Below are 17,416 nucleotides of genomic sequence, written 5' to 3' on the forward strand. Positions count from 1 at the left end.
CTCTATATATTTGTTTTCAATTTTGCATTTGTTTAAGAAGTAAAAAAGTCTATCTAAAGTTGATACGTGTTGGCAAAAAGTTGCCAACACTACATTAGAGGTGACATGTTGTTGGCAACCTGGCAAATATTAAGTAAAATATTCACTCTCCTTTGCACTCTGTTCTGGTCTCCACCAACTCCTGTGGGAAATATCTGGCTCTTTAGCTGCTAAATGTCCACCAGCTAGCTGCTAGCTTTGTCTGTTTGCTGTCTAGACGCTGGGCCGGTAGTGTATGCTTACAAAGAAATGAAATTAAAATGCCTCAATGGCGTAAAATATTGTATCAAATTCACCTCATATTAGAGAAATGGTTGTGAGTGGCCCATGCTGGCCCCAGGTTGGCTGTCTGAACTGGAGGGGGACCAGATGCATCTGCCAGAGCAAATAAAACCTGAGCCTGCAGGCTCGTGTGGTGCGGTTCATTAATGTGTTTTGAAAGTGTTTTTGAGCACCAATGGAGGTGTTTGGCACTGGTGACATAAGATAGATGCTAAAATAAGAGAGGATTTATAACATTGTCACTGTGGTACCACAAAGCTGTCAAGGGCGCCCTGCTGTAGTATGTCCATGGCTGTATATGGAGAAGGGATCAAGGTTCTGGTTCATTGAGTAGCATCTGACTACTGTTTTAGAGTGCTGAATCTGGCCTCATCTCTTTGCCTTACAAGGAAAAGTCTAACTGTAACTGGTACAGTTTAGTCATCACTCCTCTATCTCACTTCTCTCTCTCACTCTGCCGTCCTGTCCATCCACATGTCTCTGTCTCCCTCCCTTGCCTCACTTTCGCTGCAATTCTTCGTCTTCCTCATCCGCCCAATCCGATGTCTCCTATGTATAAATTAAAAGATATGGCTCATAAATGTTCTATCTCTCCCTCGCTCCTTCTTCTCTGCCTCCCTGTGTCGGGAGATATGGGTCACTCAGGGGGCAAACTTCATTTCCGTAAATGAGGACAGAAAAAGAAATCCTGACACACTAGTTAGTTAACGGCACACTGCCCCTCTGTCACCCCAACACGCACACACACGCAGAGCAAGCTGAGACCTGTTTGTAGAGCTAATTAGCATTGACTCTCTCTCCGAGCGCCAGTATGTGTCCATGTGAGCGAGCGTTTGTGTGTATATGTGCATGAGTGTGTGCATAGCTGGGATAGGGTTGTGCTCTGTGGCCCACTTTTGGCTGAATAAGGGAGAATAGTGTAGGCCCGGTAAGGAGACAGGGGTTAGAAGGGACAGATATAGATAGAAATGAGAAAAGGAGAGGGAGGGATAGAGCAACAGGGATGCTGGAGTTGTTAACAGCTAAAGCTCCTCATTCCCCTATGAGATTCCTGTGTGCAATCATACATATGTGTGTGTGTGTGTGTGTGTATGTGTGTGTTTCCAACCCTGAGTCTGTGTTTTTTCCTCTGTGGTGTCATTACTGGTTGTCCCGCTCTCAGGGGAGTCCATGTTTACCCAGCATGGTCTCTGAGCTGTCACTGCGGGAGTCGTGCATCCATTATCACCATGGCAACCAACAGATGCAAGCGCGCCTGCCACGGTGTCACCTTCAAACGCAGCCCGCTCAGCATAGTAAAGTCAGCTGACGGGCGAATGGAAGTCGAACTGAAACGTTTGAAACCTAAAACCTGAGGCGGACTGAATTATTTGATAGGAAGAAGGTGAAAGATTTTAAGTACAACGTGAATGCAGCAGTGTTCAGGGTTACTTTTGTTTCTTGGTTCCGTTTTCTGACGTGACAGGGAAGTGGGACGTTTTTTAAATCGCATTTCACAAAAAACTTTCTCCATCTATGCAAATGTTACAAAGACAGTCTCCAACCATACACTACACAGAACATATGAGTTTATATAGCATATATTTGCCATGTTCGTCATCTTCGTTTTTGCCTGCCAACATTTGGCCATTAGCAATCGACACAAAGTAGAGCTAAAGCTCATTCGAGTGTCATTAGTTCTGCAGGTATTTGTTCATAAACCAAAGAACCGAACACTCATTGCACTTTATAATTATATACCGTCTATTGTCTGTTTGTCATTTTAATGCATTTTATTGCTTTTATTATTGTAAGGCGACCTTGAGTGCCTTGAAAGGCGCCTATAAATAAAATGTATTATTATTATCATTATTATTATTAGACAAAGAATTAGGGCTAGATTGAATGTCAGTGTTGTGAGACTTTCATGACAGTTATTTCAGTGTGGACTTAAGTGGTGGGATGACCAGCGTTACCATCCAGCCACTGGTGTCGCTAATACATCAAAACCATACTGACATTTACAAAGAATTAGTTTCATAGAGTGCTTGTGCTGATCCACATCAGGTCTTCACTAGCGAAGACAAGTTTTAAGAGTGAGACTTGATTTAGCAAATAACTTGTTTGAAACAAACTAGTGAAGAGCGTTGGGAACACATAAACTTTGCAAAGGATTTAAGGAAGTTAATGCAACCCAATGCGGGACTGTACGTGTTTTCGCCTAGCCACTTGGATGAGGAGGAGGTGAGAGAAACATGTGCATGCTGCTGTTATTAACACATTGTAACATGGACACTTAAAGCCAAAAGCAAGCAGCAGTTTGATGTTGTCTGTGTTCCATTCTTTCCCTCTGAAACAGGATGTGGAGACACATCCCAAAGGACATTACACAGAATTTACAGAGAGCTAACTATCACAAAATTCAAACAAATCTGCAAAGGAAGCAGGTTTTGTAATTGTAAACAGAGCTGAAAGTCCAAGGTTTTACTGTATATGACAACCAGAGCGGAGATGCTATTATTAGTCAGACTTTCTACATACAACTACAAGCACAGAATTAAATGCCATAGAAATCAGGAAGTGACAGTAATATAGAAAAACAACATAAACACATTAGAATCACGTTACAGGCTGTGAGTGTGTGCATGAGCCTGTGAAGATTGTAGCCTTATGGGTCTCAAAAGTCTCATATCAACAAGAATCCCTGTGGGTTTAATACATGACTCACTCATTGCACTGGTGACAGCAACGTCACACACACACACACACACACACACACACACAGCAGTGTGACATATCATGGCTATGCAGATGATACAGTGCTGTGGGGGTGTTCCCGTAGAAGAATAGAAGGATTTCTCTCAAAGGACAGAAAGACAACAGAGTGGAGGAGGAGAAGTGACACAGTCGGTAGCTCCTCTGCCAGCTACACCCCAATTAAAAATTATTTTAGACATTTTTTTTTCTTTTCTCGAGTGTGTGTTTGTATGTGTGTCTGTTTTGTGTCTATGAAGTATTTTATCATATCTGTTCAATTAAGTGTTCCGTGACATTCGGAGGCCTTAAATCATAAATACCCTGTGGAGAATTGGTTTTGTGGAGGTCAGTGTTTGTTCACAGTTCCAAACTACTGATATTTTTTAAATATAAAACAATTGGACGGTAAAAAAAAAATATTGCAGCTCTTAGTGGCTACAAGTGAGTCACTTCCTGGAACGATCTATTTATTTCTCAGTTCAGTTTACTGTACATGGTGAAACCTGCAATTTAATAAAATGGGTGGACGGCGCATGTTGAGTTCACTTAAGGTAGATAGCGATCGTGAGCCGTGACTGACAGAATAAGGCCCAGCAAGTTTAAGAGTAATGCCGAACTTAAGATCAATTAAAGAAATAAAAGTCATTAAAAACTCGTTCTCATCTCATATTTTCGGAGAGGACGCTTTTAAAAAAACAAGAATTACAAATGGAGTTTGGTTTGTTTGTCAAAACGATGGCACTTTCAGTTCCACAAGCCGGGGGTCATGAGGAATAAAGCGTTCAGCCTTGTTGAAGTTTGATGAGCAGGACTACGCAGTCTGTAAAAAGCACAGAATGATTCACTGAACAAATCTTTTGAATAACCCATCCATCCATTATCTATACAGTTTATCCATAAGGGCCATGGGGGGCTGGAGTCAATCCCAGCTGACACTGGGTAAGAGGTGAGGTTGTTCATGAGAAATAGTCTGGCACCTCCTTAAAAAAATCACAACCTGTAACTTTTGTTTTGTTTTTTCTCTTTTATTACCACTCTCATATTTGTTCAGTAAATATGAAGCAACAGCTGCTCAGCTTAGCATAAAAACTGGAAACACTCGTCTTCTTGGCCTGGCGCAGGCAGTTCCAAGCAGGGATGGAAAGAGTTTTTACTTGAGTTAAAGTACTGCTACTTTAGAGACATTTTAATCAAGTTTTAATAAACTGTTTTAATGACTTTGACTGTAAAAATGTAAAATTAAAAAGTGCCATTACATCTCTCAACAGTATACAGAAATCCTGGAGCAGGCACACATCATATACCTGCGTATCAGGCAGACTACACCACTGTGTCAGACTATTCCCTTCACAGCTCAGCAGCCACCTTTTAGCAAAAGAATCACCAGGTTGTGATGTTTATGTGGCTTTTGTGGTCTCTACTAACGATTGTATTAATATCAGAGGGGATTCAGTGTAAAGATCCAGTGCACCGAACACCCTGATATTTCCCAACATAAGGGACATCAAGTCAAATGTGGACATACATTAAACATGGCCGCAAGTGAGGCCAATCTAGCTGAGGTATGTCTGCAGCATTGCAGCACTCCACCAAAAAGCCATGCCTACAGATGGTCTCTTTGTTTGACAAAATAAAAGCCTGTGGACCAACGTGCACACACACACACACACACAAACACACACACTTGCACGCAAACATTTTAAGTAGGTCTGTGTTTAGAGCCATATGCCCATGAATGCAGCTTGTCTCAATAAAACATGGTGGTTCGTTGTTAATCTTTAATAGTTCTGTCCTGGAGAATTAACCCAGATGAACACACATTTAGGGCACCATCCCCACACACACTAACACGCTGATTTCCTGTCTCTCATTCTTCTTCCTCACTCTCTTTATATTTCCCTAATTTCCTTCCTTCATGGCCCTTCTACTTTCTGACAGTCTTCCCCTGGTTCTCCTTTTCTTTCCCCCCCCTCTCTCTCTCTCTCTGTCACCTTTTCTTCACTTTCCTCCGTTCTTTCTGTCCTTTCCCTACCTTCTCTCCCATGTACCTCTCTTCCCTTTCACCACGCCAGTAAAAAGGATGTATCCTCTGTAAAGAAGAAAATGGAGAAGAAACAAAAATGACCAAATGGACGTGTGGAAGAGGTTGTGTGAAAGACAAAAATCAGGAGGAAGAAGTGAGGGAGGGGGAGGGAAAAAGAGGCAGAGGAGCGACGGGAAGTAGAGGAACGATGAGGAGACCCTGCCAAACTTGGCATTGAGCGATGGATCAGGGGGTAATTTGATAAAATATTTACGTTGCAGTGCTTGCTGGGAGATTTGACTGGTGGACACAGTCAGCCAGCGTATGTGTATGTTGTTGTGCGTGTGCGTATATGCATGAGTAATTTGGTGATGTGGCTCGAAATGTGAAAAAAAAGGCTGAATAAATGCCACAGATAGGCTATTACTCTGATGGATTAAATCTGATTATGGCAGCACTCACACAGCAGCTGCCACAGCATACATGCATGGATATTGAAAATACTATCTCCATTCAATAACAAGGATATACATCCGACATGTGGAGGCCAGAGTTATTTCATCCCCCGTCTCTGTCTCTCAACAGGAGCAGCTGCATACATCTGAGTGAATGAACTCATTCACCTATCCCTCCACCTGCCTGTGATGTAATACCACCATGAGCCAGCGCTCCCCATTCTCCTGCCAGATCCAGTTCAACAAATAAAGCATCATCCTAAACAAACACAACCAATGAAATATTTCATTTTTTAGAAAATGTCTCAGATTTTTCCTCCCGGCAGTCTCCTCTCTCTCTCTGTCTCTTCCTCAACCATGCTCGGTGCTGCTGTCTGCAGCGCTGTCTGTCTGTGAGTGGTCAAACTCTGCCCCCTGCTGGCTGCACAGATATGGTGCAGATTCCCTCCACATGTACATGTTTACTTGGTAACACACACAATGAACCCATAAGCTTCAAGAGCCAGTTAAAAAAAAGACCCAAAGACCCAAACAGATTTCGAAACAGCTGAAACATTTGGCTGCCATGGTGCCAGCAGTCACAGCAGGTAGGCCTAGATCACGTTCAACCTACTGGACAGTACGCCTATGTTTGATATGGGAAGCATATTAATGATGCAGGTATTCGTAGGGCTGGTGATCAATACTTGTCACCGAACAATTTCTTCTCTCTATCTACTGTTGAACTTTTCATATCCATGACAAGCAAAGCAAAAGAAGAATAACTGGGCATCATGATGCTGGATGCTGGATACATTTCCAGCTACAAAGGTAATCAGAAAGAAAGAGCAACACAAAAATTTATCGATTAAAAGATTCTGATTTCATTTGAAGATTTATTTAAAATAAATCTTTTTGAAAGCTCTACTTCTACATTTGCTCTTGTTGAGAGTCAGATGAGACGATTCAGGAAGTTGCTGCTGCAGTAAAACGTCAACTGACTTGTTCACATTAGTCATTAGAGTTTGCTTGAGGTGAATTGCTTTACTTGTGCAGAGCCAGAATAAATGTCTCCCCATTTCCACTCATTGTAATAAATTAAGCTGCCATATATTTACTAGACAGGTATGAGATGGGCATTCATTTTTCCATTTAACTCTTGGCAAGAAAGTGAATAAGAACTATTCCTGCTATACAGTGCATCTTGTATAGAGACATCGTCCTTATTGTAGGTTGTGGTCATCATCCTATACTTCCTCTTCCCTCGGGGGAAAAAAGTATGAAAATGACTCAGTATTTGCCACCAGGGACACTATATGTACTTTACATCACTTTATTTAAGCGTCTCAATTCCAAGTGTCCCCTTTTGCGCTATGTAGTGTCCTCAGAAGATTCTACAAAGAACAAAAAGGTAGTGTAGTGGTAGTTTTTGAAATAAATACTCACCTTTAACAGTTGTGTGAATTACATGTATGAGGCACTACACCTGTCTGTGACGCCATAAAATAACAATGTTTGTCTGAAATCTCAGTCCAACGCTCACTGTTTGGTCCTGGATCCTGTATAATTCTGTAACACCAGAGCAGCGCCTAGCGTGCACTGCAAATTACATTCACATGTATCAAGTTGGTGATACTTTTATGCAAAATGACGTACGAATGAGGAATAGTTCAAGCTACCGGAGATCAAGGAAAAACTTTCGAGATGTTCGACCTGACAAATGTGCCGCAAGGCTGCAGCTGCATGTATCAGCAGTATTTAATAAGTGCCCAGCAAATGATTCATGGCATTCAAATGGCAAGATGCTGTCCAGATATCTAGCTAAGTGGAATTAAATGTTCTTTCCCATCACTCTCCTCTTGCATCTGTTAGGGCGGGACAACGTACCTTGTCATCATTCCCATTGGTCCATAGAGTTTTGTGACATCACATCAGTCACAGCATAGCTCCACCCAGCTGATACCTGTAATTGAAAACACCTTCATGAGTGCACAGGGCCTTTAACAATTACAGCCACAGACAACAACAGATCACAGATCGCATAAGATATGAAGACACAGGAGTGGTTATTTACATGCAGACACTACAAATAAATCCAAAAAGCCCTCCAACCGTCTACTTATGTGCAAGGTTGTTCCAGTCTTTCCGCTTTATTATTGTTTTGCACACAGAGAGAGAATGAATTGTAATTTTGAATGGTCATAATGTGAGATATTGGGGATTCAGTTGATTACAACAGCACTGTGAATTCATTAGAATATACTGTCAATACAACTTAATGGTACATTCTTACTTATAAGAATACAAGTGTAGTTAGAAATATGAAATGTCTCTTCCAACCAGTCATAAAAGAAGTTAAGTTAGCCTTTACAGAAAAACAAAGAAAGCTAAATCTGTAAGAATAAAGGATAAATTAGCATTAAGATCTTGACTGTCTGTGTAGTTAGATACATTGGATCATCGTCCTCATCAGCCGGACTGTAGCTGTAGATGTCCTGAATGATTATCCTCACTGAATCTACTGTAACTACGAGCAGTGGAAAGGCATCAGCAGACATGTAGACTGTAGTTAGTGCCGGTGACAGCCTCTCCGTGTCAGAGCAGCTCGCCAGAGTCGCGTAGTTACGTTACAGCACGAGATCTCGTACCTTGCAGCGGAGCTCTTCTCGCCGCACCACCAACTTGTCACCAAAGATGGCGATTTGCTGAGTGCTCATGGATACACACATTTCTCGGCTAGTTGCTATCTCACCTGAAACGCCAACTTTAAAAACAAATTAAGCGCTCGGCGAGCTACTATTTCTCCATTTGAAGCACACCTGACGCAGCGTCAGCCGCCGCTACCATGCAGATCACGCTCAAAACACTGCAGCAGCAGACTATTCAAATAGAGATAGACCCCGAACAAACGGTGAGTGGCTATTAGCTGACTTGCTAACTTTAGCTAACACTACTAGCTTCGGGACGTGTATTTTAACTTTACGTGTAGGCCCAGCAGTTTTCTGTGATATTTCCAATACAAAAACATTTTTCGTAGTTTCGGCAAAGTGGTGCCCATAAACAGCACTCGTTTGCAGTTTGGGAACCCACCTGAAACGGGTGCTAAACAACGCGAAACCTCACTAGCAAACGTTAGCCAGTTAGCTAGCCGAGCAGCCCGTTAACAAAGTCATCGCGTCGCGACTGCAGACGGACTTCTCCTCGTTTTAAGTTTGTGTCGTGGTTCCCCTGCTGCTGGATCTCTTCCGTAACACCTAATGTGATCTACTGTTTCAAGCTGTAACTTCTGAGACGGGTCCAAGCTGCCCCCTTAGCTGTGATTGCTAATGCTAACACTTATGACACTGCCAATTACGATTAGCCTTATTGGTAACGTACTAAGAAGCTGGCTAAGTTTGTTAGCACGGTCATATTTTGAACGTGTAGCTAGTTAGGCCACCGTTTAGTGAACACTAGATCGTGATGCTTTGGCGTAGCACCTAGGCTGCTCACAGTTTATATCATTTAGATAACTTTTATTTGTGTCGGTGTTTATAGCCAGCACTGTCATGCTGTGTGATGCACCGAGTCTGAATGACACCGCTACTTACGCACTGTTCTAACTCATCTTGCTTTTGCGGGTCGGCTGTGATGCATCCTGCCTGGTAATGACTGTCACTGATCCATTTAGACAGTTTGCTAGTCCATAGGTGCTTGGTAGAATATTGTGGTCTTATGACTTGAAGCAGAGAGCAAAGATGTGATTGAAAATACCATCTCACACAGCAGTATGGACATTAAACACATTAGGAAGTGCTTGCATGTTTGGATGGTAATGGATTATGATCCTGCTCCTCTTCATCAGGTGAAGGCCTTAAAAGAGAAGATAGAAGCAGAAAGAGGAAAAGACAACTTTCCCGTATCTGGGCAGAAGCTGATATACGCTGGGAAAATCCTGCAAGATGACACACCTATTAAGGACTACAAGATCGATGAGAAGAATTTTGTTGTAGTGATGGTGTCCAAGGTGAGGTCTTATTTTGATACGTTCGTTTGGTCAAGCGATTGTTACGAAGTTTCATTGTTAAGTTTCCAGCCTAACAGCACCTTCTTTTGAACCGGCCAAAGGCTAAGCCCGCAGCTGCCGCCTCGCCTCCAGTCTCAGAAGCACCCAAACCCCCTGTGCAGGACTCTGGCTCCACGTCAACAGCTGTCCCGGCCACAACCCCAACCCCAGCCCCAGCCCCAGCACCAGCACCCGCCCCAGCCCCAGCAGCTGTCCCCATTCCCTCCGAGGAGGCCAAAGAGGAGCCAAGTGCCGCAGCCACAGAACCACAACAGCCAGCTAGGTAGAACCTGTCCGTCATACACAGATGATGTTATTGGGACCATTCGTGGCATACTAGAGAGTCAGGAAGTAGTTTTGGGGGGAAAAGATATCCCAATTGATATCTTTATTAAAATGTCTTAATAATAAAATGTCCTTTAACAGTAAATTAATCACTTTTTCAGATGACTTTTGCCAGATAGATCTAACACTTAATTTTCCAATCGTGTTAGAAGTGACTTTCTAGCAATTAGTCATTAACATAGTTGGAAAACTACAGAGCAATAAACACTGAATATAATCACTCGTTGAATCTAATCCTTGTAATTATTAGGCAGTTTGATGTATTTCATTAGTGTAGCTAATGTAGTCATTGATGTAGTTCTTCTTACTGGGCTATTGGATACATTTTGAAGGTTTTAAAGGCTGAGTTCCTTGTAAAATATTGATCTTCACCTTTTATGTTTTGTAGCTCCAGTGGCGGGGGTCAGGGCTTGGATGCCTCCTCAGCGTTGGGTAGGTAACGCATGGCTCCCTGCCAGACGTGCATCATACGCTACTCAAAGGCAACTGGAGCCTGTGCAGCTCTGACAGACTCAATGCATATTGTACAAGTTTAAACAATTAACAGTGCTATTAGTGAGTTAACATGGCAGCAATACATTTCTTGTGTGAAACTTTCTGTGCCAAAAATTGTTACTGCTGTGAGTCAGGGACTTTACAGCCTGCAGTGCAATACATACTGTTCCTATATTTAGGCTGTGACAAAAGCAAGCCACCCCTTATTGTGGTGCCACAGAGAGCAATGGGGATTCCCGTTGGGTCCACTCATAGAGAGTGAAGAACCATAGGAGGAGTCATACCGCTATTAAAGCCCATGTTGTATTTTATTACATACATTATGTTTGGATTCAGTTCTTTATTTATTATTATATTCTTTATTCATTCAAATTCAGGAAATGAATGTATTCAGGGAAACTTGCTACATTAGGTACTTTTCACAGGAGGGAACATTAGAAATGCTATTTCCGTTTTATGTTCCATGTCACATATGAAGATGTGAATTTGTAAATGTACAAAATATTTGTGTTTTCAGTGACTGGAGCCGAATACGAGGCAATGCTGACAGAGATTATGTCTATGGGCTATGAAAGGGAGAGAGTGGTGGCTGCACTACGTGCCAGTTTCAACAACCCCCACAGAGCTGTGGAGTACCTTCTCACTGTGAGTTGCTCACACAAAATGGGATCATTCTTACCATCTGAAAAGCACCACTGCTCAAACATCGATTAAAAATATAAAGGCATTAACAGAGATGTTGATAGATTTTCATTGTAGTCCTGGGGACCCACATGTCATCATTTTAAAGGCTTTTCTTTTTTTAACAAATTATTTACTTTACTTATTTACTTTACTCTGTAAAGGTAATCAAACACTAAGGAATTATATCAATCAAAATACTTATATTAAGTTAGTTAGATTGTTGTATAGGTAGCAGTTTTAACCAGACAATAAGCTAGGTAAGCACCTCTGGTGGAATGTACCTGGAAAGTACATTAACTTTTACTTTTACTTGAGTGTTTCCATTATGCGCCCACATGTCTTGCTCCTACTCCACTATATGTCAAAGGGAATTATTGTACTTTTTACTCCACTACATTTGTGTGACAGCTTTAGTTACTTTTTCCGATTACACTTTTTCGTACCCTTCCTGTCCAGTGAGAACCACGTACCTCCAGATGGGATCATTTTGAATGTTTGTGATAAACTGAAGGATGACGTGTTTCTTTATGGCCTGAGAAAATGATGGTAAATAAAGGATTTAAAATACTGCTGCATTGCTTTAGATGAAAGTTGCGTGTGACAAACTCTAGCTGGTTTGTTGTGGAAGTGAGTCTCTCTGGTGTGTGAGAGAAGTACTGGTACTGCCAGAGCCAGAGAAAAGTCTGTGCTATTAGCGGTAGTTACGTTACTTAGAAAAGCTCCGGTTACAGTGTAACAGTGACTGAATGGCTGTATGTTGTGTTTGCTGCCCCAGAGAAGAAATGAAGTCACTCTTCATGTAAAGTTAGTAAAGCGTCGCCCTTTTCTGTTACTCTTCGCGGCAGCATCGGTCCAGACTGTGTAACGTCTAACATTAAATAGCAGCTACAAGTCGGGCTAACATCACTAAAACAACGTAAAACTTAAGGTCTCCAAATAGAGGATGGAGATGTGGAGCTGGAAGCCAAGGGTAGAGTGAGAAATGCGATCACGTGATTGATTTTTGAGGTTTCTGTTGATTATTTCAGCATTTTGATGGAGAAAAAGAAAGCGTCCTCAGGACACACTGATGATGAGCACTGAGAAACATCTCTGCATTCATTTCCTATGTGAAATACACACTATCTGGCTGTTTACAGCGACATCATTCCATTCTTGGCATTTTATTTATTCATGCGTTTTTCTAGCTGTTGCCGTTATTAGAAGTCAGTTTGGGCAGAGGAAGCCCCAACCAGGCTGAAAAACACGACGGGCACGTTAATCAGCATGAGCCACTCTGCTTCTTGATTTAGCTGCTGTGGTGTTCCAGACTGATCTCAAAGATCGGTTTTACGTCAGCTGTCACACAAGTGTCGAATTGTGATTTTGTTTTGATGAATTGTGAAGCGCCATATGAAAATATGTCGGGTTCCTTAATTGTTTTTAAAAAAAGTGAAATAAAAACCATTAAGGAACAGCTTGGATATAGTGTACTTGACGTCTTGAAAAACGGGATTCAGTACGGGATATTCAATAGGAAATGATATGGATGAGGATCAAAAGCAAAAAAGCATAATCAGGGCATCCTTAGTCTTTATGTAATTAATCATTTTAGTCCACTCTCACTGGTGTCAATGGGGTGGACCAAGTGTTACACACTCTTTGGAGTTCACGTTGTATCGGCCTACTTAGTACTTGCAGGTTCAAATCACACTAAATGTACTGAGTTGATATTCTGAGCTAACTTCCACAGCCTTAACACTGTTTTGATCTCTACATGTTCATTGGCAGAATGCAGTGAGTGCGTGTGCGTGTGTGTGTGTGTGTGTGATTGACCGTTGTATTGTTGTGTTTCCAGGGTATTCCCAGCAGCCCTGTCCAGGAGAGTAATCCCCCAGCGCAAGCCCCTGCATCTGGACCCACAGAAGCCCCATCTCTATCAGAGGGTGAGGCACGCAACAACACATTTTGGTCCAAAAATACATGCAGAAACATTTGTGTTTGTCAGGCCCTACAGCGCGAGCAGTACAAAGCAAACACTGGTGGGGTGTCGCACTCCCACAGTGAGAGTTGATATCAGAATCAGAATTACTTTAATAATCCCCAGGGGGAAATTGCTTTTTGTTACACACAGCTCCAAAAGAATAAGAATAAGAATAAACTTCAAACATAAAGTAAAATATAAATATATAAAAGTATGAATAAAAAAAGATGTATTAAAAATTATTATTACAAATTATTACACAGAGGTAAATTACTGCACCAGGTGAGTCCAGAGTCTTATAATAATAATAATAATAATAATACCACTACAAATAATACTAATAATAATACTACTAATAAAAATATATAACATGCACAATCCTAGTAAGGCGCTGTACTATATAATACCAATAATACTACTACCACTACTACTACTACCAACAATAACATATAACAACATGTACACTCAGAGTGAGGAGCTGTACCATATTATAATAATAATGTCACAGTCTCCACTAGTATCCATTCATCAAAATTAATGATGGAAGGTGACTCACACCACCTTTTTAAAAAAAAAAAAAAACAAAAAAAAAAAAAAAAACCTGGCCTGACTTTTGAAGCTTATTATTAGGAGACTATTCCACACAAGACAGATTCACAGATAACTACAATCATAGCCTCACTGGCATCCAGGCAATGACTCATTAGTTACTGAACGTTTCTCCACTGTGGGTACGTGTACAATGTTGCTAGACCAAACCTGCACCTATCCCTCTGTGGAGACTTATTGTGGCTTATGGTCTCTCTGAGTTGTTTATTAGGATCAGAGCTGCAATGATTAGCCAATTCATTGATTAGTGGATTGATAATGAATTGGTATACTTTCAAAGTCATTTTCAAGCAAAAATGCAGAACATTCGTTTCCTGTCTTAGTTATAAAAATGGGACACTTTGGGGTACAAAGGATTAAAAATGATCAGCGGGTTAACTGAAAATGAAAAGAATCACTAGTCGCAGCCCTAATTAGAACCCTGTGGTGGGATTTGTAATCACCATGGAGATCCTGTGTGTACATGCTCATTACAATAGAGGGAAAAGTTTTTAATACCCCCTTGTTGATAGAAGAGACAAAGTCACTTACCACCAAGTATTCTAGACTAAAAACTTCAGCGTCAGCTGACAGTTGGATGGTTGTATTAGTAGTGATATACACCGCCCCTGCTTCAGGTACTGGCAGGGCTTCGACGCCAACAGATAAACACAGGCTGTCTTTAATATTTGCATTCATATCCCTTGTGAATTTCTCCATGGTATTTTTAGCTATCGTTGAGCCTTCTGCCCGGTTTGCCATGGCTGAGGCCGTCAGTTTTGAGTAACAATGTGTGACAGTATTGGCAGGACTGTATGTGTGTGTTAGTGCTATGAGGAACCTTTTATGAGTGGGTTTATGTTTTGCTTGTCTAATGAACAATCAGGGGACCAATAATGTCTCTTTCTGTTTCCACATGGGTAAAACACAGAAAATGAGTAGATGAAAATATGGAGTAAAGTTGAGTCATGGAACAGAGCTAGTAATGTAACTATTTACCTGTACTGTTGCCTTAAAAGGAAACAATTACTCATTACTTTTCTTCCATGAAATAGCAATTGATATTTGTCAGGTAAGATGTTCAACCCTGGAGGCATCAGGTCCCCACAGGTAGCGGTATTGAAAGCAGGCTAGGATGAACTGGACACAGACAGATAATGAATCAATATCCATCAATAAGATGAATCTACGTTTTCCTGCATATAGCTGAGTGAGTCAGCTCTCTTGCTTATGGTCATGAATGCTGTTGGTCACCAGGAGAGAACCCGCTTGCATTCCTGCGGACCCAGCCCCAGTTTCTGCACATGAGACAGGCCATCCAGCAGAACCCTGCTCTGCTACCAGCTCTTCTCCAGCAACTAGGCAGGGAGAACCCTCAGCTTCTACAGGTAACACAGTCTGCACTGAGACCTGCTCTCTCTGTTCGCCGTCTTTGTAGCCGCAAATTACGCAGGGCGACATTTACATGCAGATTCACATCTTTGTTCGATCGTCTGATGGATGGAGGGAGAATAGTTCCATGTTTCAGACGATGATCATTACCGCTTACTTCTCCCTCGCCAGCAAATCAGTAATCATCAGGAGCTGTTCATCCAGATGTTGAACGAGCCTGTGGGAGAGGGGGTAGAGGCGCCAGAGGTTGGAGAGATGGGTGCAGCAGGGGAGGAGGGCGCGCCCGTCAACTACATCCAGGTTACACCTCAGGAGAAGGAAGCCATCGAAAGGGTGAGTGACAAACGCAGAGTAGGTACTGATCCTTGTTAGAAATACAAAGTCTCAGATCCTGTTGTTTTTGAAGCCCTCTTTCTGGTCTCCTCACGCCTTTGGTCACCCTCCTGTTTGTCTTAACAGTTAAAAGCGCTGGGTTTCCCCGAGGCCCTTGTGATCCAGGCCTACTTTGCCTGCGAGAAGAACGAGAACCTGGCAGCCAACTTTCTCCTCAACCAGGGACTGGAAGATGACTGAACATCAGAGATCGCTGCCTTCCTGCTCCACCCTCCTACCCTTCCCCTCTTCAGCTCAGCATAAAGACTGCACCCCCCCAATTTACTGTACAGCTACCAACCTCAGCTCAACCCACCAGGAGGGGAGGAGAGGGGAGAGCAAGCAGGGGGGTGCGGGCGGGGGAAGGGGGTGGCGCGGGATGGGAAGGGGTGACGGGCTGGGGTTAGGTTATGGCGGGGGTTAAAGTACACAAAGCGGAGGTTGTGTGCAGGAAGGTCAGACCTGGATTATCGGGGTGGAGAAAAAAAATTGTGGAGGAATGATGAACTCCACGTGAATTCCAATGGAATGTGTGGGGTTTGTCTAGGGAAGATATATAATTTGATTTTAGACGCGCTTTGTGAACATGTGGGGGGGTGGGATTGGGGGTTGGAGGGGGGGGGGAGCCGGCTGAAGGGGTTGCAACGAGAGTGAGTGCTTGTGTCTGCGTGTGTGAGTACATGTCGGTGTGCCTGTGCAGATGGATGCGATACGGTTGAGCTGAAAAAGTAATCGGTTTGCATTCTCTAAGTTTGTTAATGCTGTAGCTGGATCGTACGGAAGCACATTCTCCTCACTGCACTTCGACATCATTATCAGTGTGTGTAACTGCTTGTATGTACCCGTGTAAGCCTCATGTACGTACATCAAAGAACAAAATTGGCTGAGATGGACTGGACCGTGCTGCCCTTTGTATGTGTCTGACATGATGTTGCTGGGTTCTGTTGGCCTGTTTTGGGGACGGGAGGGGGGGGGGGTTGGGGAAATGGGAACTAAACTGACAAATGCGCATCTGGTCATTCTGTTCACTTTGCATCACCCTCACCTGTCCTTCCATCGGTGGCTGCACAGATTACAGCCAACCAGAGTCCCTGCAAATGCTGTGCCTGCCTGTTTTAGGTTACTTTTTTTTTTTTTCTTTTCTCATAGCTTCTGGTGCTAATTAACACTACCCGTAATAATCTAATTTCCTAGATTCTGATTCTGTGTTTTTTAAGATCTTCTGCTATTATGATTTAAAACCCCACTGGTCTCTTAAGTGAAGCAGTCTCAGTTCAGTCCTCAGTACAATCCTAAACCTCCCGCTTAGGGTTTTGATAGTGTCAAAGGTAATCGAGTCCTCCGAACCATGCATTGTCTTATTCTCTTTAGGTCAATTCTTTGCAAAAGGTTTGTAAAGAATAAAGAACTTCATGCAGTCACATGATGACTACCATCATACATTGTACTAACATTCTTAGGATGTCTTATGTGTTCAAAACAACTAAAGGGAAAGAACCAGATCTAACTATAACTTCTAGAGTAAACACACAGTACCTTTATCTTCCCACCCTGGGGGAGAATAAGTGAGTTCTAATAAAGCTTACATTAGATTCTGAATAAGAGAAAATGACACTAAATCAACTTTCCTGCTGTCCAAATAACTTAAAATAAGGAACTTGCTTCATATTACAAGCTGGCGTGGGGCTGGGGGGGGGCACGTGGCCTATCGGGTCAGAAGGTGACAGGAAGTAGCTTCTTAAAATCGTGGACGGATTACTTCACAGACCTCTTGTGTACAGGCCCAGTGGGCTACTGAACCGGGGTCTCTGTGTGAAGTAACGTACTATTTCTTGTTGGAAATGCTATCGGATTATACAGAGATGCAAAACAACCTCAGAAAAGATGCAAAAAGGCCTCCAAGACACGCAAAATGATAAAACAAACACAAAAAGGGCCTCATGCTTGCGTACAGGGGGAACGACAGCAGCTAACATTAACATAGTTTCATATTAGAATATTTAAGGTGGTTTATTTGG

At 42.4% G+C, this 17,416-nt stretch overlaps 1 protein-coding gene across 1 annotated transcript; it reads left to right on the plus strand.

Moving 5' to 3' along the window:
* Positions 1–8,176: 8,176 nt before the first annotated feature.
* On the plus strand, positions 8,177–15,740 carry rad23aa (RAD23 homolog A, nucleotide excision repair protein a). The gene is made up of 9 exons (XM_070847782.1): positions 8,177–8,425; positions 9,359–9,520; positions 9,622–9,842; positions 10,293–10,336; positions 10,917–11,044; positions 12,921–13,008; positions 14,892–15,022; positions 15,198–15,359; positions 15,486–15,740. Exons 1-9 carry the CDS (start codon positions 8,360–8,362, stop codon positions 15,597–15,599), a joined length of 1,116 nt encoding a protein of 371 aa, XP_070703883.1. The 5' UTR covers positions 8,177–8,359; the 3' UTR covers positions 15,600–15,740.
* Positions 15,741–17,416: the final 1,676 nt, after the last annotated feature.

Source organism: Pempheris klunzingeri, chromosome 17, assembly GCF_042242105.1.
Source record: "Pempheris klunzingeri isolate RE-2024b chromosome 17, fPemKlu1.hap1, whole genome shotgun sequence".
NCBI lineage: Eukaryota > Metazoa > Chordata > Actinopteri > Acropomatiformes > Pempheridae > Pempheris > Pempheris klunzingeri.

What these genes read in the sequence shown, in the direction of transcription:
- rad23aa (XM_070847782.1), top strand. Translation starts at nt 8,360, where the DNA reads ATGCAGATCACGCTCAAAACACTGCAGCAGCAGACTATTCAAATAGAG. An exon ending in AGATAGACCCCGAACAAACG is followed by an intron (nt 8,426 to 9,358) that starts GTGAGTGGCTAT and finishes CCTCTTCATCAG; the next exon opens with GTGAAGGCCTTAAAAGAGAA. An exon ending in AGAACCCTCAGCTTCTACAG is followed by an intron (nt 15,023 to 15,197) that starts GTAACACAGTCT and finishes CTCCCTCGCCAG; the next exon opens with CAAATCAGTAATCATCAGGA.